Source organism: Oenanthe melanoleuca, chromosome 2 (genome assembly GCF_029582105.1).
Source record: "Oenanthe melanoleuca isolate GR-GAL-2019-014 chromosome 2, OMel1.0, whole genome shotgun sequence".
Lineage (NCBI taxonomy): Eukaryota > Metazoa > Chordata > Aves > Passeriformes > Muscicapidae > Oenanthe > Oenanthe melanoleuca.
In genome coordinates, this window is record NC_079335.1 from 26,898,285 (window position 1) to 26,920,578 (window position 22,294).

General features: G+C 38.4%; 1 protein-coding gene across 3 annotated transcripts; it reads left to right on the forward strand.

Annotated features, from left to right (window-relative positions):
- The first annotated feature begins 883 nt into the window (after positions 1 to 883).
- Positions 884 to 21,612, forward strand: LOC130250079 (ATPase family AAA domain-containing protein 2-like). 3 transcript variants are annotated; one of them, XM_056485411.1, is made up of 18 exons: positions 884 to 958; positions 3,061 to 3,109; positions 3,441 to 3,683; positions 4,600 to 4,669; positions 5,382 to 5,544; positions 5,760 to 5,875; positions 7,066 to 7,240; positions 7,846 to 7,934; positions 8,262 to 8,421; positions 9,559 to 9,649; positions 10,089 to 10,397; positions 12,152 to 12,242; positions 13,633 to 13,816; positions 15,348 to 15,533; positions 16,669 to 16,804; positions 17,317 to 17,435; positions 19,696 to 19,824; positions 21,041 to 21,612. In XM_056485411.1, the coding sequence occupies exons 2-18, from the start codon at positions 3,073 to 3,075 to the stop codon at positions 21,077 to 21,079; spliced, it is 2,337 nt and encodes a 778-aa protein (XP_056341386.1). In that variant the 5' UTR covers positions 884 to 958; positions 3,061 to 3,072; the 3' UTR covers positions 21,080 to 21,612. The 3 variants fall into 3 exon arrangements, with proteins under 3 accessions (XP_056341386.1, XP_056341388.1, XP_056341387.1); XM_056485412.1 differs by having other exon boundaries at positions 893 to 958; positions 3,441 to 3,539; XM_056485413.1 differs by lacking the exon at positions 3,441 to 3,683.
- The last annotated feature ends 682 nt before the right edge of the window (positions 21,613 to 22,294 follow it).

Consider the following 22,294-nt stretch of genomic DNA (forward strand, 5'->3'; position numbering starts at 1 on the left):
TTATCAGGTTTTGATAATCTGTGTCCTACTGGTTTAAAGGCACTGTTGAGGAGTTGTAACTCTTGCTACACAGGTGAAATTTCAGAAGAGCAAAGGAAAGGTAACATGCCAATATTTACATAGAATAAAAGAAATGAGCCAGGAAATTACAGACTTGTCAGTGTCAAATAATTCCTTGGAAAAAGTAATGGAACAGATAACACAAAACTGAATTAATAACAAATTAAAAGCGAGTAGAAGAATTAATGCCAGTTCATTTATATTTATGGAAAATAATCCTATCAAACCTGTTTCACATTATACTTTCTGTAGTATAGGTTGGGATAAAAGCTGAAGAATAGGCGATTTTAAGGTCCACCAAAGCTGCAGACTGGACAAAGTACTTACACCACTACAAATCAATCTGATTTGTTTGTCAGATTTAATAGTGACTAGGGCTTTTCCCCATCTTGCAATGTTACTTAAATCAGCCCTATTAGTAAGCCTTTGTGAATAATATTGGCTAGGGATTTTCTCCTTTTGATGACAGAAGAAGGTGTTGCTCCTGGCAGCAAGAGATAAATGTGTTTAGGCTGATACTTCCCTACATGTACAATGGGCCCTTGGAGGGAGGCTGGCCAGGAGCTGGAACAGGCTGCCTGGAGAAGGTGTGGATACCCCATTGTAGGCCACTTGGATGGGCCACCTGGTCTGGTGAAAGGGGTCCCTGCTCACAGCAGAGAGGCTTAAATAAAATTATCTTTGAAGGTTCCCACCAATCCAAACCATTCCACGATTCTGCAATTGTGAAGTTCTGGGCTGCAGGTGGGACTTTCTGCAGTAGAGTCCCAGCAGGACTGGGTGTGGCCAAGGCTGGAACTTTGGAGAGGGGCTGTTGCTAAGCAGCCTCAGGGCCTTTCTGTAAACATTCCACTGCAGCTGGCACACAGGGTCCCTCTCTTTTACTCTGCCTGCATGGGTACGTCCTGTCATTATTGTTCAAATGCTAGTTGTATAAAGTGTTGGCCTTTGTACATTGCAGCCAAGCTCTTGAACCTGAGCCTTTTTTGGCAACAGGTTCTTGTGGCTGTTTAAGACTTCATTTCTGAGTATGTTCAGAAGGACATGCTTTGCCAGTGTTTCATGTGTGAAGAATTTAGGAACTGCTAATGTTTAAATTGGCTAATGGTGTCCTCATTTTGGGATTGCCTGCTGCAGAGAGATCATCACACCTGAGCCTCTTGTTGTGTGTGGGCTGGTTCCTGTGCTCCAAAACAATCACGCTGTGCTGTGACTTTCAGTAGATTAAAATTTCTCTCCAAATCAGTTTTCTTGGCATCAGAAGCACCTTCATATTTAATAAACTTTTCTTTTGAGCTTAAAACTTATTTTCTAATGCCAGGTCAAGTTAAGACATGGAAAGTTGGGTACAAAGTGGAGCAGTCCTAGTGTTTCTGTCTGTGTGTCTTTGTGAAGCCCACACTGACAGTGTTTTCTGAAAGGTTTGCAAAATGTAACAGCAATGAGATGTTCTTTCTACCATATGTAGTCATATAAAATCAGTGTAAGACCTTAATTCCAGTTACAAGAAGAATAAGCAGTCTTAAGAGTTGAAGTCCATGGTCCTTGTTGCTTCCTTCCAACACACTCTGTGAGTCTGCTTGTGTGAGGAAGGCTGTGAACTAAAAATGACTTAATGCTATCATGCAGAGCAATGTAAGTGTGATGACAAACTTCCATAATTTCTTTCTGGTATCTTAATATGATCTTCAGAATTCTTTTTTTTTTTTATTGGTTAATTAGATTTTTTAAATTGTGTTCAGCAAGAGGGGAAAATAAACCTGAAAATGGCGTTTGTTTGCAAATGCTTCACCACTTGTTCTTAAATCTCTCTGTGAAAAAGTAACTTTTTGACTTAATTTTTAAGTGGCGTTGAAAAGCTTGGCTGGAGGTCAATGACTTGCTTTGTGCACATTATATTGAAACATCGTACTGGCTATGTGTGCTGGTTTCAATTAGGCTTTTTGTACCTGCCTATCTTTGCTCTTACATATCAACTTTGTATCTTAGTACTTCAGAAGCAGGTCAGCAAAAAAGTGGATGACAGGGAGAAGATTAGTAGGGTGTTTCAGGCAGAGGAATTACTTAGTTGCATTTTTAATTTAGCTCAACAAACTTCTTCCAAAGTGCAGTTTAGTCTAGAAAACTATTTATTTTTGTTCTCCAGTTGTAGTGAATACCTTACAGCATTAGTGAATACTCTAATGGTGGAGGAAATATCTTCTTCAGAAGAAAATAGCAGTGAAATGCTGCAATACATGCCGTAAACTATGCTTTCTGAATTGCCTTATGACTTTTGAATGGACTCTGCTTATGAACAGCTGTTTCAGGGCTTGAGTTTTTACTTCAAATCTTACTAAAAACTGATGCCTGCTTTATCTGTTTGTTTTTTTTTTGCCAGCCTCGCCTGTGAGCTCAAGTAGTCTCTGTTGTGAGAAGAACTCATGTTAAAATTATATTCAGCAGCCATATTCCCCTCTTAGTTTTCCTCTATTTAGTCTGCTGTCTTTTTGAATGAAAGGTGCTTTGTTATTGAAATCTTCATAGCCTGCTTTGATAGGTCTTTTTTTTGTTTGTTTTTTAGATCTGAATTCCCTTGATGTTTTCTTTGGTTTGTTTACTTGTTTGTTTGTTTTTTAACTATTCTGGTTCTGAAACCAGAATTTTCCATAATACTTAGTTTATCATCTCCAAAATGCCAGGATGATTTTTTTGTCTGCTAGGATTTGCTTTGTCCTAGGTTCTGCTAAACTCTTGGATTATTTACCTGGGATTAATTCATTCACTCTTTTTTGCATCTGGTGAAGTGTTTAATTATCATATGTACTAAACCTTATTTTAGAGCAGAAATACTTGTTATTAATCCTGGGTACCAGAGAGATGCTCCCATTCTCTCCTCCTGTGCCTAATTTAATCTTTTTTGTATATGGATTACCTTGATAATGTTGCTATAAAACTCCCAAATATGCCCTCAAGTTTTTTGCATATTTCTGACTGATCTTTTTTCTTTTTCTTAATTAGGAAAGCCTCAATATGGGAAGAACTAGCAATGAAAAATCTGATGATCAAGGTAGCATTGTAGGCTATTTCTGCTTTAAATTTTCTTGACCATGCTCTAGCCAAAAGCCTTGTCCTGTCAATTGAGATGGGCTGAACTACATGTTGTTTTTCATCTGTTAAAGGATTTATGTTGCTATTGCCATTACAGGCTATAAGCTCTAGGGCCCTACTGTAGTGAGCTCAGAGCAGGTATTCAGAGGGAAAAAAAAAAAATCCATGATTTTCCAAAATGCTTACAAAGTAGGAAGTTGTGGACAGATGGGAATACGTCGTGTAGTGTGTTTTGAATCCCTCACATTTGCAACAGTACTTACACAGCCCAACGTTGTGTTGATGTGCAGCGGTTTCTCCAGAAAGGGATGAAGGACAAGAAGGCAAAGGTCTGCGTCGCTCCTTCCGGCAGAGGAAAGCTGTCGAGCGCTATCAGTCCCCACTGGAAAGTAGGTGTGCTGGGCTGGCCCTGGCTGGACACCTGTGCTCACCAAGCTGCTCTGTCACTCCTGCTTCTCAGTTGAACTGGGGAGAGGAAGTGAGATGGAAGACAACTTGGAGGTTAAGGCAGTTCACCAAAGCGAAAGAAAAAGGTTGTGCACAAACAATGAAAAAAAGGTTTTGTTTTCTACTTCCCATCAGCCAGGGATGTCTGGCTGCTTCCCAGGAAGCAGGGCTTCAGCATGTGCAGTGATTGCTCCAGAATGCAAACATTTTAAATTACAAGTGCCCCACCTTCATCCTACTTTTGTTAACTTTTATAGCTAAGCTGATGTCCTATGGTATGGAAAATCCCTTTGGTTAATTTGGGTCAGCTATCCCAGGTGTGTCCCCTCCCAGGATCTTGCCAGCCTACTGCTTGGGAGTGGAATGCTGGGGATACAGCACTGATGTGTGCCAGCACTGCTCAGCAGCAGCCAAAACACTGGTGTGTTATCAACACCTTTGCAGCTACCAAGGCACAGCACAGCACTGTGAGGGCTGGTGTGGGGAAAATTAACTCCTATCCCAGACAGACCCAATAACTTATGTTATACAATAACATATATATGCAGTTTCTCTTGAGAGCTAATTTCTTGCATGGAAGTGGGCAGTTATTGGTTTAGGGTCTTTTTTAAATGAAAATACATGCACACAATTTCTCTTTATATTTTATACTTCTTTCTGCCAGTAAATTTTATTGAATGCATGTATCCTGTGAGCATTCTATTTTTTCTCTTGCCATTTGGTATCCTTATTGTCCCTTTTCAGTTAAAAAAATGACCTATTTACCTTTAAAAAATAGCAATTGAAGACACTTAATAATATTAATGTTACTCTTGTGGTTTTCAATTTTTCTTAAAAATCAGCTGTGTGTGTTTTTACTTCTATTGTGCACTGATTAAACCACCCAACATCTCCTCTTTCAAACTTTCCCTGAATTTAGATAATACCTGTCCCATTTTCTGCCTCTGACTGGTTACTCTCAAACTTGTTTGTAACAAATTATAAATTCCTTGCTTTCAACAGATATAAGAAAACGTAAACGAAGCCATGCTTCACTTGTCAAAAGGAGAGATTCAGCCAAAAAACCTAAAAGGTTGGTGATAGCTCCCCTTTATAAGAGTGTTGTTGGTCATATGACTGAATAATGCTTTCAAGGTTTTTTGGTCTGGTTTGGACTGGTTAGGGATTAATATAATTGCAGATTATTACTGTGGTAGTCTGAGGGTATAAGGGAAAGAAACACTGCAGGGGAGGCCATCCTTTTTACTAGTCATTAGATTTTATTTGAAAATTCTGTATTTTTGGTCACTGGTAAGGTGATGATGAGGGTTGTGGCTGAGACTGTGTAATGAAATTCATTTTTCTGGAATGGAAAGCCGCGATATTCCTCTGAAAATGTTAGAATGTAAGACCTTATCTTGAAGGGTACAATTTATTAAAACTGAAGACAGTTTACAGGGAGAGCTGTATGGAACTTTCAAAGGATTTTTTTATTCAATTACTCAGGAGAGTTCATGTTTCTTTATGAAACTATCCTTAAACAAGAAAAATGCCTAATAAAATTCTAAATTATAAGTTGCAATAGTCATATTTGTAAGTGCTAAGAGTTGTTAAAATAATTATCTCAGTTTAAAGTTCTCTATTTACTCAGGGCAGTTTAAACAGTTGGAATGAATAGCTATTTAGGAAGTTTATGCTCATTTATAAGATCTTTTGGATTCATTTGCTGTCATTAGAAAATCAAAAACCATCTAATTGCATCATAAGTTAAAAGCACTTTTTTCTTTCTCCCTAACTTAAATTAGGTCTCCTTCATCCAACTCTAAGAAAAAACACATAAAGGGAGCTTCAAATGATCACACAAAAACTGAAGCAACTCGGAAAGGCAACTTAAATGAAGTTCACAGTGATCACATGAAAATTGGAGCAAGTCTGGCTGGCGTGCAGCAAATGCAAATAGATGGTTCAGTAAGTATTTTTTACTTCACTGTGCCAGTGAAACGTGCAGTATTTATGAAAGCTTCCAGTAATGGGCCATCTGCAGCTCCCTTGACTTACAGTGTTCTCTCAAGCAATTTTCAAATTGCCACTAACATTTTCTTTCTACTGACATCCAATTTGTGATGCAACCTTCTAGACGTTGCAGCTTTCTTTAGCATGTGTTCTGTTGACTTCATCTTTAGGTGCAATTTCATGGTGTGGGTGGTCTATCTGACCACATTTCAGCTTTGAAAGAGATGGTCATTTTGCCGTTGCTTTATCCTGATGTCTTTGAGATATTGAAATTTAAACCTCCAAGGTAAGAGACACCATTTAAAACGATAAGTTCTTAACTCAGTTATTTTCAGGAGAATATCAACATGTTTCCATGCTTCAAAATGTTCAGCAGTGTTTATGGTTCTTTTTAGCACTAATAAAAAGTAGTAAGAAAAAAAAAAGGATAGAATACAGCATATATGTAGGTTCAGAGATTTATTGTGTGGCAAGACTATCCTTTAAAAGGTGGAGTTGGAGATTTTTTCCTTTAGAGTCTGGCATGCAAGTGGACTTGATTAGTTTGTGAGCAAGAAGGAATTATTTGCTGCTAGTTAACTGTAGTTTGTTTTGTGGAAGTCCAGCTCTATCTTACACCAACCCTTTTTTTCCCCAAGTATTTTCAGGTATTAGCTTTACAATTGATGGGACTTCCAACTAGAACTTTGCAGTGTTTTTTGTGCTTGGGCTAAAATAAGAATCTGTCACCTCCTTACAGAGCTAAGTGAGTTCTGTGTTATGAAATGAGATTATTAGAGATTCATTAGCTTTATTTATCCTTGGTCTTGGTATATTGAAATAGGACTTCAAATTCTTTGCTTCCAGTGACTTTAAAAGTATTACAAATATTGAAAAGAAAAATCTGCATTTTGCTTCTTTTTCATTGAAATTGGTTTTGAGCAGCAGTGCATTGGCTCTTCTTGTTGGTGGAAATACAGAAATGCAGACTATCTTCCCATTTTTAGACTACTTCCTTAATCACCAGCAAAAGGAGACCAAATCCAGTAAATTAAAGCTTTTCAAGGGAGAATGAAATGCTTTACTCTCAAATCTTCTGTGAAAACAAGAATGAATATGCAGTTTATCATTGAAAAAGAACTGATGATTCCTGTTAGCCCAGTCTCAGATTCTGTATTGGAAGAATCTTTGCTCTTGTTTTGCTCCATTCTACTCTAACTATCTCTGTTGGTTTGTCAGAACTGGGATGCTACCATCTTTTCTCAAGATTTTTTACACCTGCATTATTCTCTTTATTAATTTTATTTGCTGCCTTGCAGAATTGTGTAGGAACACTTTAGACTTTCTCACACTTCAGCTGTTACTACCTTATCCACAAAATGCTCATCTTAAGTGAACAGAGTCGTGTGCTTTAGGGATGGGGGTTGTAACAGATACTTTTCCATGATGTTTTTTCTTATGTGAATTTTTAAAAAATTTCTTTCTTTTAAATTGTAGAGGCTGTCTATTCTATGGTCCACCAGGGACTGGAAAGACCCTGGTTGCTCGTGCACTAGCTAATGAATGTAGCAGAGGTGACAGGAAAGTAACCTTTTTTATGAGAAGTGCTGCTGACTGCATGAGCAAGTGGGTAGGAGAATCCGAACGACAGCTTCGTCTAGTGTTTGAGCAGGTAAGGTTGAAACATGCCATGTGTTCTGCTGGAATTGTAATTAACTTTTTGTGGTCAAGAAGATCTCTCTCTTTTCATGTTTTGTAATCTCCTTCCACTGAAATGGGATTATCAGTATTCGCTTTTTCAGTGGAGTCTTTTGAGATGTATTGAAAAGATTAGTAAAGCAAAGAAGAAAATCAGCACCTCCATCCTCAAAAAACCCTCCACCATACACACAACTCAGTCACCAAAAAGATCTCAAGGAGCTTTAGGTGAGATTGTAGGTTTAGGTGAGAGGGAAACAGATGCAGGGTGAAAACATGTTCCTTTAAATTAGTAATGGAAGGTCACTTCCAGAAACTTTGAATCCTGTCTCTGTTCTTATGGTTGTGAAATAGCAGTAAAAACTACTGGTATGATTTGTTTCCTGTCACCCAGTCTCAGTGGGTCGACAGGCTGCTGTATTCTGTTGACAGGCTGCTGTTTCACTTTAGGTTAATTAAGAGAGATCCCTGATGGTAGTCTGAAAAATCTAGTTCCAGCGCCTTTCCAACCATAATGTCTTTAATGCATTTTCTCTTTCAAGGAGTATTGTTTTTCTGATGTCAGTGTTTTCTTTGTAGGCCTACCAGATGCGACCTTCAATTATTTTCTTTGATGAGATCGATGCTCTTGCTCCTGTACGGTCCAGCAAACAAGACCAAGTTCATAGGTAGGACATGTTTTGTGTCTATGTAGAGGATGTTTGATCTTTGTACAACCTATTTATCTTAATGTGACACCTTCATTTAACCTGAAAACCAGTGATTCTGTGCTAGTGAATTTCAGATGATTTTTAAACAATTCACTAAGCTTTGTATCAGTACAAGGTCTATGTTACCTTATCTGTATTTTGCTATGTCTTAAAAGAATTCATTCTTTCACTGATCAGTATCTTGTCAATAAAAACTTGTCCTTTTTGAAGGATCAGTGGAGAAGGTTATGTGACACTGAAGAAAATTTACTAAACCAGTGAATGAGAATTCTATTTTTCTGTTAGCTCTGTTGTGGGGACACTTCTGACACTTATGGATGGCTTAGCCAGCAGAGGAGAGGTTATAGTAATAGGAGCCACCAACAGACTGGATTCTATAGATCCTGCTTTACGAAGACCTGGGCGCTTTGAACGAGAATTCCGCTTCAATTTGCCAAACAAAGAGGTCAGAACTTGAAATCAACCTTTTGTGGAAAAGTCCATAACAAACCCCTGTAACAAGGCAGCACTGTGGAGCAGTGCAAGTCTCCATCTGTAGTGCACAGCTTGGACACAAGAGAGATATCTGCAGCCATTCCATTGTACTGTGAGGGGCAAACCTGGTGCTGAATATATAAAGGAATTAGATGATGTCAACAACTAGTTGCTTCTTTCTTGGACAAAGATATGAAGTAAACTTCAAGTTCAATGGCAACAGCTAAACAATGAAGAAATTTGTTTTATAGCAACCAAAAATATTGGGGTGGGGATGGTTGGGAGAGAGATGGTGTGCAAAACTGTAACCCTGCTTTTGTGGTTTTTTCTCTGGCTATCACTGATATTTCTTGGCAATTTTTGGAGCAAAGATAAAAGGCTAATTGGATTGAAGGCTAGTAGAATTGCATGAAACAGTGTATTTAGCACAAGCATTTGTATCCAGTATTTATCTGCTCTCAGGAGCAAGAGACAAGGTGCCATGAAACAGATCTAATACACAATTCCCTGCTGTGGAAGAATTCTAGAAGTGTGCCATAATTAATCTGTGTACCAAGAGATTGCTAGGATCAGAGATGAAAATGGGCAATGTTTGAGATTACCTGGATGAGTGACAGTAGTTTGAGTCACTGTTTTTGTTCTTGGTAGCAACCGTAGCAATTCTAAATGAACTGGGACTGTTTACTTTGGATGAACTGCCAGAAAAGCAAATTTGATGAACTACTGAAACCTGTCATTGTGGAATTTTGCTAAATTTGAGAGAATTTTCTTTGATGAAAAATATCTATTTGCAGATGAGGCTTTACTGCAATTTGTTCTTCAAAATCTTTAGGTCTCACACTTATGGAATTCACCTTTTATAGAAGATGCATCTGTTTTTTATTTCACTGCATCCCCCACAAGAGTTTGATGTAAGAATTTAAGAATGATTATATTTCCTGCTTGAAGAAGCAGCAAGTGTATTAATAACGGCTGCTTAAAATACTTAGAAGTTTAGCAGACAGTAAAAGTATTTGTGCTAGTGTGAGAGGTTTGGGGGCTTTTTGTTGTGGTTATTTTCTTAAGGGAAAAATTAAAGCAAATTAAAATGTAACCATTTTGTTTCTAGGCAAGATTAGAAATTTTCAAAATTCATACACGAGACTGGACCCTGAAGCCATCAGACAACTTACTTGAAGACCTGGCTGAGAAATGTGTTGGTGAGTTTTAAAGGAGTGTGGATCCTTTTTCCCTGGGCAGTGTTCAGCCACTCTGTCCCCCAACCTGTAGCACTGCATGGGGCTGTGACTGAAGTGCAGGAGCCAGCACCTGGCTTTGTTGAACCTCATACCCATTGATCCAGCCTGTCCAGATACCCCTGCAGAGCATTCCTGCTCTGCAGCAGATCAGCACTCCCACCCAACATAGTGTTGTCCACAGTCTTACTGAGAGTGTACTCAATCCTCTCATCCATGTCATTGCTAAAGGTATTAAAAAGAACTGGACTCAGTACTGAGCCTTGGGGAGCACCACAAGTGAACCCTCCAACTGGACTAGCATCATTCACTAGCGCTCTTGGCCCAGCCATTCAGACAGCTTTTAACCCATATAACACATATATATGTTGGTGTAACACGTGGTTCTTGTTTTGCTTGTCAGGATTCTGTGGTGCTGATATCAAAGCCTTGTGTGTTGAAGCTGGGCTCTGTGCTTTGCGCCGCCGCTATCCGCAGATACATGAGAGTGACAAAAGACTGAAGATAGATGCCAGGTCGATTAAAGTAACGGCAAAAGATTTTGCCACTGCCATGCAGAAGATTGTTCCAGCATCACAGAGAGCTGGGACTTCACCTGGGAGAGCACTACCAGCTATTTCAAAGCCGCTGTTAGAAAACACTCTGGAAAGAATTTTACTAGCCTTGCAGAGAGCATTTCCCCATGCAAAACTTGCACTGATGAAGAACCGAGGTATTACAATGACATCTAATTGTTTAAAATCCTGCCAAAGCAAAAACTTATATTTCTGCAACCAAAATATGCAAACTTCTCAGCCATAATGACAGTGCAATTTCATACTTTGTGTGTGCAGAGTAGGAGCTGTGTGTGGCTCGCAGTATCCAGTGGAGAGCTATGGGTTCTCTGGTGGAGCCCCCTGTTACAGACAGTAGCTCACACCCCGTTAATCATTTCAGAGATGGATCTAAGGTTTCACATATGAAGCACTTCCTTCCAAACTGTAGAATCATAGAATGATCTGCATTGGAAGGGACCTTAAAGGTGATCTAGTTCCAGCCCTCCTGCCTTGGACAGGGATACCTTCCACAAGACCAGGTTGCTCAGAGCTCCATCCAGCCTGGCTTTGAAGAATTCCAAGAATTGGGCATCTATGACTTCTCTGGGCAACCTGTTTCAATGCCTCACCACTCTCACAGTAAAGAATTTTTTCCTAATATCCAATCTAAACTTACTTTCAGTCTGAACACATTCCACCTTGTCCTCCCACTCCTACTCTTGTCAGGAATCCCTCTCCATCTTTCCTGTAGGTTTCTTCAGGTACTGGAAAGCCAAAAGTAGGTCACCCTGAAGCCTTGTCTTTTCCAGGCTAAACAAATGCAATTTTCTCAGCCTTTCCTCATACCAGAGGTGCTCCATCCCTCTCATCATCTTGGTGGCCCTGTGCTGGGACTGCAGGTGGGGTCTCATAAGAGCAGAGGAGAGGGGCAGATCCCCTCCCTGTCCTGCTGCCCACGCTGCTCTGGATGCAGCCCCAGATACAATTGGCTTTCTGGGATGCAAGATCACATTGCTGGGTCATGTCCAGCCTCTCAGCCACCAGCAGCCCTAAGTCATTCTTGACAGGGCTGCTCTTGATCTGTTCATCCCCAGCTTGTGTTGATACTGGGGATTGCCCTGACTCAAGTACAGCACCTGGAACTTGGAGCTGTTGAACCTCATGAGATTCCTATTGTCCCAGTTCTTGAGCTTGTCCAGGTCCCTCTGGATGGCATCCTGTCCTTCAGGTGTGTCAGCTGGACCACTCAGCTTGGTGTCATCAGCTAATTTACTGAGCTTACCCTCAATTCCTTCATCTGTCATTAATGAATATATTAAATAACAGTAGTCCCAGTAGAGACCCTGAGGGAGACCACTTGTCACTGATGTCAACTAGAACTCTGAGCAATTATTCACTACCTTCTGGATGTGACCAACCAACCACTTTCTTATCCATCTATCAGTCCATCCATCACATCCATCTGTCTCCAATTTAAAGAGAAGGACACTGAGAGGTACCATGTCAAAAACTTTATGGAAGTTCATATAAATGATGTCTGTAACCCTTCCTTTGTCAACTGACATAGCCAATAATTATTACTCATATAGTAAAGAACTGCTTAATTGAGGGGAGAAGGATTTTTCTGGTATCTAGGAACTACAGAAGTAGTTCCTGATCATCTTTATTCTAAGGAAAAACCTCCCAAGTGTTTGTCAATGGAGAGATAATATCTGCTGCAAATCATAGGACATAGGAGAGCTTTATATACACTTGTGCAATCTTCTTAGATCTGTGGTAGGATGTACTCTTCAGATAATAGCATTCAAGTTACAAAATGCAAGAGAAATGGTTTCCAGCACTGATTTCAAAGGCGTATTAAAGCAAGAGCCAAATATGAACTATTCAGTAAAGATAACAAACTTCTCTTGTCTTTAAATGCTAGTTTTAGAGAATGATGTGTTTAACAGTGATGATAACTTACCATCAATCTCTGGAAAGAAGCCTGGCAGCAAAAAAGCAGAATTCCGCACTTTTAGCAGGTACATGTTTATCCTCTTTATGGTGGCATTTTTGAGATGGCTGAATCTGTGAAATGTTATGTAAGATATGTGAGACTTCAGAAGATGAAGGAGTTAAGGGTATGTGTGTGGGTGATCAATATTTGCAAGAATTCAACTGTGAATATATAACTGGGTACTAGGTCTAACTGTTCTGACTACACTGCCCTAACTTGTCAACCTGATCAGCTCAGCCTTCTTTTACTAAGTCAAACTGTTGTATTAAAACATGTTGGTTTAATCCATAGTATTCTTTCACAGAATAAAGACACCCCAAAAGCTCATTCTGTCCTTTTAGCTTAAAAACCTCTATGGATTTGTGTAACCACCTTTTACCCTTCTACCTTCCAAGATTGCTGAACCAGTAGAAATTATGTATCAGAAACAAAATCAAGAACTGGTTTGTTAAATCACTGTGAGAAAAATTTAAATAATGTCTGCAATTTTTTACCTTTACCCTGCTGATTTTTTGTTATCTTTTGACATTTCAATTGTGGAAGTCATGTAGTCCAATAGTTTTAAAAATAGATTACTGTCAGATATTATTTTCCCTTCCTATGGCTATGCTGCCCAAAAAATACTACTTGCTGAGCTTGGTTAGATCTCTAGGATCTTTGACTTCACCAAGTAAAGGTACAATAGTAATGTGGAAAATGCACAAACCTCTTCACAAGCGTATTTCATGCAAGTAAAACAAGGTGACTAGGAAATTGACACAAGTCAAAGATGAAACCACTTAAATGACTGAATAAAATGAATATAAATCTTACACATATTTAGTGTTATGCTATAATTTAAGTACTCACATCATGTTCTTCTTCAGATACAAATAATATGTTTCAGTACCCATATTAGGCTTTTTTTTCCTAGAAATATGTTTTTTGCCCCTTTCTTCCCACCATCTCCAGGAACTGTGGCCAAATTTTAGCTAAATTTGACAGGTGTAGAGATCTCACTTTAAGTCAAGACAAGCTGAAAATGGTTGTGTATGGACAGTGAAGAGACCAGACTGGTTTGTGCTGTGAGAGTTGGTTTTTTGCCCTGTGTGAGGCTACTGACCAGCTGTTTTGTGTGTATTTGCCTGGACATTCCCTCTGTGAGGTTTAAGAGCCGTTACTTAACCCAGCCAAAGGAATAGTAGACATGCTGGGGACTGGCAGGATTGTTTAGCAGAGGAGTGATACCAGTTTTTGAGAAAATAGACTTTGATAAATAGACTGGTCTTCTCGATCACAGAATCACAGACCAGCTTATTATTTGGTAGAACATGGAGCATATTTACAAAAAAAAAAAAAAGTATGGGAATAACATTTAATATCTGTGTGCCTCTTCATCACTCTTTTTAAAACTTGTTCTCTGCTTATTGTTGTAGAAGTTCTTCTTACCAGCCAACATCTTTCAGGCCACGGTTCTTGTTAGTTGAAGAGCCAGGATGTGGGCAGGCCTTTGATTTGGCACCTGCTGTATTACATGCCCTGGAAAAGTTTCCAGCTTATACACTAGATCTATCCACCTTGTTTGTTAGCAGCACATCACAGGAAGAAACATGCTCACAGGTATCTTTTTTGGTTTTTTTGGTTGATCCAGTAGGATTCTTGAATGATATTTAAACTAGTGAAATAAGCACAATTCACTATTAGTGGAGTTGGCCTGATTTGGATTTGCTGTTATGTCTTAACTTTTGTCTGAAAATTCACTTTTCTTGTAGATGGAACAATACTGAAAAAGGACATTAGTACATAGCCATTTTCATTTCTATTTGAAATTAAAGAGGGAGGATGTTGCTAGCAGCTTGGGAAGATGGGAGGTGCTCCTAATAAGCCCCTTTTTGTGGCAGGTAATCCTGCTGGTCTTGATAGGATCCAGAAAGTTGTTTTTATTGCTTCTTAAATGTCTGTGCTCTCAGGAGCTGGCTCTGCATAAGCCTGATGGCATCATACACTTTTGTTATTTGTCTTTTTTATTGTATTTGTAGGGCAGCCAAAGTTTTTGTGAAAATAAGTTTTTTTGAATATACATATACGATTTGTACTGCTGCAGTGAAATGCAATGAAAGCATTGCAATTCATGGAATGCTTAAATGTACAAAGTGAAGTGTGTCCCTTAACTAGAAAAAATAAATATAAGCAGTTTTTGCTTATTCTACCTTTAGGCAGGTAATCAATTTAATTACTTGGCATCGCTGTATTAAAATATTTTTATCTTTATTAGCAGCATTTTAGAGCTGTACAAGTCAGGACAAACACATAATGTGACTGGATACTCATTTGCCATGCAGGAGGAGCAATTACCTTTTTGTTATGTCATGGTTGCACCTATGGCTATAGAAATACCTTTTCTATTACATGGGTATACCACATATTTCCTATCTTGTGACAGGAACTCCCTGCATATTGCTACTCTGAAATGGTCCATGGAGAAATTTGCCATGTGAAAGGGCTGTTGCCACTTTCCTCATGCAGTAGGTTGGTGCCCTTCTCTGTGGCTGAGGTGCCATCTGTAGGCAGTTTGTGGTCTTTCAAAGCACATTATCTGGTCTGATGGACACTTTGATAATGAGAGGAATGAGAGGCTCTGAGGGATCTAGCCCTTCAGGCAGGCTAAGGACTGGTCACCTCTTATAAAATGTGCTTGAAGTTATGATTTGTGACCAGGCTTCTTTTATTGTGTTAGCCCTCACCTTTTCACATAGGTCTTTGTTCAGGGGTATGGCCCCACACTGAACTGGAAATGGTGCAGTCACAGCTGTGTAGGGATTTCTCCAGGCTAACACATCTTGCTGAAGGGTTGTCTTGATTTTTCAGGCACATCATCACATCATCTGAGTTTTGGGGCTCTTTAGGAGTTACCTAACCTCTAAGTAGTTTTGAAATCTGATTAATTTCTGTTTCTGTCTGCATAACAATGTCTGCGTTTGAGTCAAAGTGAAAATGTTACCTATTGCTAAGGAGTTGTTAATTTATTGGTTTGTCTTGATGTCTTGGCTTTCTGCACTCTAATTTCACAAGACAGTCTGACTGATATATGGTTACTTAGTGGCCTGTTCTACACGATGTAGTTTTCTTATCCAAGCTTTCATTTCACCAGTTGATACGAGAAGCTCAAAGAACAGCACCAAGTATTATTTACATCCCACAAATCCCTTCGTGGTGGGAGGCTGTTGGACCTACACTGAAAGCTGGTTTTACAGGACTACTGAATAACATTCCATACTTTGCTCCAGTTTTGCTCCTTGCAACATCTGATGTGCCACATGAAGATCTCCCTGAGGAGGTACTTCTGTCAATACTTTTCTTTCTTTGTTACTCAGTTTCTCATTAATTTACAGCTCCTTGGAACATTGGAGTACTGTGCTGCTATTAAGCAGATTTATGCTGTTATTTCTCAGGCACCAGAACCCTGTCTCTTAAATTGCTTAGACAAAACAATTCTGAAAGCATTTGTCTAAAGTGTTTTCTGAGTAAAGAGATTGACTTTGACCCAACTTTTTCTCCCTTTTCACACACTTGTGCTTGCTAGACAGATATATAGATACACTTCAGACAGCCAGTTCAGTAGCTTCAAGGTAATTTGGTGTGTACTTAGTGAATTTGGTGTGTACTTAGTGACAGTGCTTGAAAGGTAGCTGGGAAAAAGCTTGTTTTTCTGAAAACATTTTTACTGAAAAAGTACTGTGGTCACACTGTTAGTGATAGAATGTAATTTCTAATTTAAATTATTTCACAAAAAATTCATTTTCTTCTTCATCTAGGTGGAAACTCGACAAATTAAAAAGCTAAGGACTAACTTCTGTTTAAGCAACTTGGAAATAAATTATTAGTTATATTTCTTAACAAAATTAATGAGGAACACATGCTATGCTTTCTAGAATCTGAGTGTTCGTTATAGAAAGATGTTTAAAATATTAATATGCTGCTCTGATTATTTTGTCTAAGTAACAGAAATTTTTACAAAATTAGTAAGTGCCTTTTAAAGCTCAAAAAAACAGAAACAACCCACATTACCAAAAAGTTGGCACTTGCCTGCTGAACCATGCCTCTTCCCTCTGTACCTGTCATAAATAGTCAAGCTAAAGGACATCAGGCTGGGTAAATGTACAATAAGCAATATTTGGGGTGGTGAAAATCACCCCTTACTGATTGATTCATCATACTTTTTGTCATGGATCTTAAACACTAGAAGGTTGATTAGAGAATGTATTTTAGTCTGCAGTTCTATGAAAATCTAGCCTTTTAAGGCCAAGATGTTAACTTTTAATAGCTTGTTTTATCTAGGTGAATATTCAGTGTAATTTACAAATGCACTCATTTGTTTGGAATAAACGATAAAAATAAAATAATGTTTAGAATAAACAAAAAATAAGAAAAGTTTTGTGGCCTTTTATCTGAAATCTCTTCTCATGGTGTAGATAAAAACATTGTTTAATGCTAATCGTGAAGAAGTTTTCAATATCCCGCGGCCTACCTGTGCTGAAAGAAAAGGGTTTTATGAGGACTTGATTATGAAACAAGCTGCTGAACCTCCTGCATCAAAAAACAATGCAGGTAAGGATATTTCACTTATAAAACTCTGTTACTCTAAGTTAACAGCTAATACAGTATTTGCTTTGGTTACAATTCTCACCATCATTTTTCATTAATTTTCAATTCAATTTCATTCATTTTCAATCATTCTTCATGTACTTGCATTTGAGCACCATGAACTGACTAAAATTTTTGTCTATTATTGCAGAGAGGTACCTGTTTCAGGTACAGGATACCTTTTGGATACTCTATTCTATATATATATATACATATATACATAAACATATATATATATGTATATATATATATAAATATATATCTACGTGTGTATATATACATATATATGTATTTATATTTGTATATATACATATATATATGTATATATATATGTGTATATATATATGTGTGTATATATATATGTATGTGTGTGTGTATATATATATATATATATATATGTATGTATGTATGTATGAATGTATACTCTATATATTATACATTAAGAGAAGTGCTGACTTAAATTTGTGTCGTTCCAGATTCGCAGGTACACCTTCCTGCAAGATGTTCTCAGGTGGATATGCAACCACAAGTATGGGACAAGAAAGCAAGCCAAATTAAAAAGAGAGGAGTGTATGTGGATTACTCTGAGCTCAGAGTAAGTCTGACTTCAATGTTTTTAATACTGAACTAGGACATTTTCTTTATGATTGTAAGTTAAGTCGACTGTTAACCAATGCCAATTCAAACAATTTATGAGAGGAATATTTAGCTTGTGAAATAATTCAGCCTGTAAGGGACCATGACAATTGTTTCTGCAGCTGGTGTAAACTGCTCTTACTGTATTTTAGATGATAGGGCTCTCTTCCTGATTTTTAATGTAAAAGGCCTTGTTAAATTTTAGAATAGCCCAATGATAGCCTTCCAGTACTGTCACTTATTAATGCAGTTTTTATGATGGATTGAGGTAGGGTTGTTTTGTTTTTCTGTTTACATGTTCTCATTTATTAGGAGCCAGAAAGGGACCTTGATTTTTAGCAGTTATGGCTTTAAACCTGAAATTAACAGGTTGACCTAAAGCACTTCCTGGATAAAATACTAATACCTGCTTTTCCAAAATTCTTTCAAAATCCAGTTTTGTAATTTTACATTCATACAATTACAGTGTTATAAGGTTTTTCTAGTCCCTGTAGGAGAGTAGTTGTTATCCTATGTTATAGCTGGGGTTAAAAGTGGGCCTAGCAGGGGGTAAAAGAGGTTCCCTTTGCTTGAACTGGAGAGAATATGAAAGAAGGACCTGACTTTCAGGGAATATTGCTTGGATAAAAAATTGGGAAATTGGTAGTTGAAGTCCTGGAGTTTGGTCAAAGCAGAAGAGGCCACTGTTCATCTGTCTGAGAAAGAGAGCATTATTTGGATGTTTCGTCTGTATGGCGAGAATATGACCAGAGTGGAATCCCCTCTGATGAAGGGGCTTGTCCACACAATTTCTATCACATTTTTAACCTGTGGCATAATTTGTAGAAGTTAAACTAGCTTCTAAGGCTGGTGTCCTAAGAAAGCAAATTTTAGGGGGTTTTGTTGTCCATATCTACCTGCATATGGAGAGAAACCACACAGGTTTTTCTAGAGTCAGAGTGCTAATAGCATGTGGTCCAAAGTTATTTCCAGCTGGAGAAATGGTATGGTAGAGTCCTTACAGATGTTTCAGCTTACATATATTTTTCAGCTGTGAGGAGAAAGCTACACTCAAGAAACATGCCTTTTTAGAAAACTTGTTTCCTTAACCTGAATGTCACTGGAACTGGAGGCTTGTACCAGAGAATTTCTTTGGAACTTTCCTGAAGTCAATAAGCTGGGTAAACCTCCAGAATATATCTTCTTGGTTTTTATGGGATAGGCTTTTTTCATTATTTGTTTGGGTTTGTTAAGTTGGTTTGGTTGGTGACAGTTTCTGTTTATTTGCTTGGTAATAGGTGTAGAACTTGACAAACAAATAGAAAAGCATGCAGTCACCTATGTGGCAGCAATTAGAAGCAGTTTCCCTGGGGATGTTGGCCATTCACCTCTGTCATGTCCTATGTGCTGTGTTTGCAGCAGCTGAAAGCACACTGTGTGGGTTTTGTGCCTCTTACCTGCCCATTGGATAGAAGGAAGTTCAGGGAAATAATTGAATCTTGTGCTAACTGCTCTGAGCAGGGCTGAGTTATTGGCAAGCAGCTGTGAGGCAGTAATATTTTCATTCAGCCTAGTTGCTTTCTTAAGCTAGATCTTCACAACCTCACACAACACAGAGCTACTGAACAGCAGTGGTGCCACTAGCTTGTTAGTGTTGCATTTCCACAGATTATCACATTCACATCTCCACAGCAGAAGGGACTGTGTGACAGATTGGTGATTTGTTACAGGCAGACATTCTGCTAGTTCATCCACTCCTGAGGTAGGAGCTAACTGGTGTTTGGCACAGTACACATCCAGCTAATGGGGAGAGTGGAACACTTATGGAGCTTCTGTTTCCAGCTGGCACAGCTGTATCTGAAGATCTGTAGCCTGGCTTCCAAAGATATATTTTCCAGGGCCCCTGTATTGCATTTCTGATGAAACATAACTGTGGCTTTTTGGTGGCAGCTGCTCTCTAATGAAGTGGATTGTGTCATTCCCTACTGTTCTGAAGATAGTTGATGTCCTAGACTGTTGAGTAAGAAAATATTGTCTGGACTTTAAACCTTCCTTTTGTCTAAAATAAATAATATTTATTTAATAAATAAGTGTGAGAAATTAACTTGTTTTCTCCAGTTAAATCTTGTAAGATATTTAATGAGCTCTCTGAAGTGCCACTTTTATTTAACAATATATGAGAGCAGGACATACCTTCCGTTCTATTCTGAATTGTAGTTTCCACTTTTTTTTTTCTTCAGAATGTGTTGGCTGCTGTTGTCAGAGCAACTGAGAACGTCAGTATATCAAGCATGGCAAAACTATATTCTGTTCTTAGCATGTGCATCTACCAGCAGCGAGAAAATCCAGACAAAACTGAATTAGTGGAGGTAATTTTTTTGTCTTGTAGCACTTTCTGTCACATGGTATTACGTGTGTGTGTATGTTATACATATGTATGTGCTCACATTTATCACTCTTTACTGCTCAGTTGCCTGTGTCACAAGACTTGTATTTCAGGCTAGAAGACATCTACTTATATTGGAAACCCATTGTTGAATTTGGCACAATTGTTGGGAGTTTCAGCAGAAAAAGGCCATGGGTCCACCTACACAGGCCTCTCAAACATATAGTTGATCTGATCTATCTGTCACTAGTCCTTCTCCAGAATTTTCCAGGGTGGGGGTCTGTCAAAGGAGAGAGCTTTCCTCAGTCTGCCACTTCCTCTTTCTCCCCGTGCAGGCACACATGGTAACACTTAGATAACACTCATTCCATTCTTGAAAAGAAATTAGATATAAAACATTACAAGAATTTCAGGCTTTTCTGTAGGCTCACTAGACTTTCTTTTTAACTTGGCATGGCTCAAGCATCTTTAATGTAACCTGTAGGGAGCTTTCTGCTTATGATGGTTTGATGCTATTGAGTCCACCTCTCTAATCTCTTCCTCTGAGAGAGGATTTCTGAGTTGTTACAACTCAGCAGAAATCTTCCAGAGGCACCCATGGTCTCAGACAGGCATTCTCAGTATTGAGTTGTTTTAGGTAGATTGGATATTTGGTCTCTAGCTTCAAGATCCTTGAATCCATTTCTCTTTCAGATGTTTATGCATGAAATTACATATAATTCTTTATGTTTCTAAGTCTGCCTTAAAAAAAAAAGAGGAAGCCTCTTCTCTTTAGTCAAGGAGACTATTCCTGAAAAATGCAATCTTCTCTCATCTAACAAAATAATGTGTTTTAGCAAGAAGAGGGATGTGTTTGTGTTATATCAAGGTTTGTGGGCTCTTGTAACTGGACTTTTTTTTGTGCATTTACTGTCTTCTAGTTTTAGTTCCAGCTTTCAGTAGTGGCTCTTGAGGAACTGTCTTTTTATTTTTAAGAGCACCTGGCCTACTCTCTGTTTTAGATGCCTAAGGACGTGTTTGAAGCTAGTGGGGCTAGAAAGACATTGTGATGGTGCTAGCACATGTATTGGCTAAATATTACTAACACTTGGATATATGTACAGATTCTTGATTCTTTTGATGAAGAAGTTATCAGGGTTCTCAGGCTTGTATTCACACTGACTCCTAATTTGTCTTTTTTGTTTTTGTTTTCTTATTAGGAAATGAAGAAAGAAATTGCAGCCCTCAGTTGGCTGTGATACCTGACTTCAATATACTTAACATACTCTAATGTTTGTGTATGGCTCCCAAATAGATAAGTTATATTTAGCATGTCTCACTAATTGTAGCAGCTGTAGGAAAAAAAAAAACATAGAAGAAAGAAGCTAAGTACATAACTGAAACCAGATATAACAGAGTGCTGAACCAGATATACTTGGTGAAACTACATTATGAGGAACAAAACAAGGCAAAGTTATGAACCTAGGTAATTTCAGTAGTAGATCATGCCCACTGGATCAAGAAAGGATCTGTCTGAAGAAGGAAAGGCATCAGCTGAAGAAAAGTGGGCACCAGCTGGAAAGAAGATTGAGCATTGTTGGCTAATTAGCACATGAAGCAAGAAAATAATTCAAGCAATAGAAGATTAAATATTAATTAATATAGTGACTATGTAATTGGGAGCCAATCAACATTAGTGTCTGCAAAGTTTTGATAGTCAATATGCTGGCTGTGTTGATTTACTGCCTACCACCCTTTTCTGCACAGAACTGAAAATAAATCAAATATCTCTACTTTGTGTGGCTCAGCCTTTTGCATGCTGGGTGAAGGAACCCATTTTGGAACAACAGTGTTTTCATTTCATACAAACCCTGTTCCACGGGGCTGTGGCAGCTGAGAGCCAGTCCCTGGGGCACCTGCACCCCTGGGAATATAACCCTCTGCATCACCTCATGGTTTGCTGGTTTATTTGTTCTTCCCCTTCCCTGTTTATTTTGATTCAGTTTCTTACCTGAAAAGTTACCACATGAAGGTTAACTTAGACACTGCTTTGGTTTTATTTTAATAATGGTCACACAGAGAGTGCCATATTTTGATGCCAAAAAGGCATCAGGACCAGCACTTGACACAAAATGTACATAACCTCTTGAGTGCATTTTAGCTATCCTGAAGTACCTGTGAAATACTCTTTAGTCAAGTGTTTATATGTGCTGCTTTGGATGCCTTAGAAACAAAACTGTTCAGAAATCGGGACTCATTTGTGCTTGATTAACACTCATAATCTAAACTGGTGAAAATGTTACTTAAACTTTTTATAATCTTGGTCTACCTTAATAAAAAAGAGACAATTTACATGACTGTAAAGGATGTCGAGTTGCCCACGCTTTCTGCATCTCAATGTCACTACACCAGTGATTCAGTCATTCATCTTGCAGGAGCTCAGTGTTTTAACATAGCTTTCAAAAGCTAAAATT

Bases quoted from the DNA above. Each gene is read 5' to 3' on its own strand.
- LOC130250079 (XM_056485411.1), top strand. From the start codon at position 3,073: ATGGGAAGAACTAGCAATGAAAAATCTGATGATCAAG. The intron at 8,422-9,558 runs GTCAGAACTTGA...TTTTGTTTCTAG, and splicing joins TCAATTTGCCAAACAAAGAG to GCAAGATTAGAAATTTTCAA. The intron at 17,436-19,695 runs GTAAGTCTGACT...TTTTTTCTTCAG, and splicing joins TGGATTACTCTGAGCTCAGA to AATGTGTTGGCTGCTGTTGT.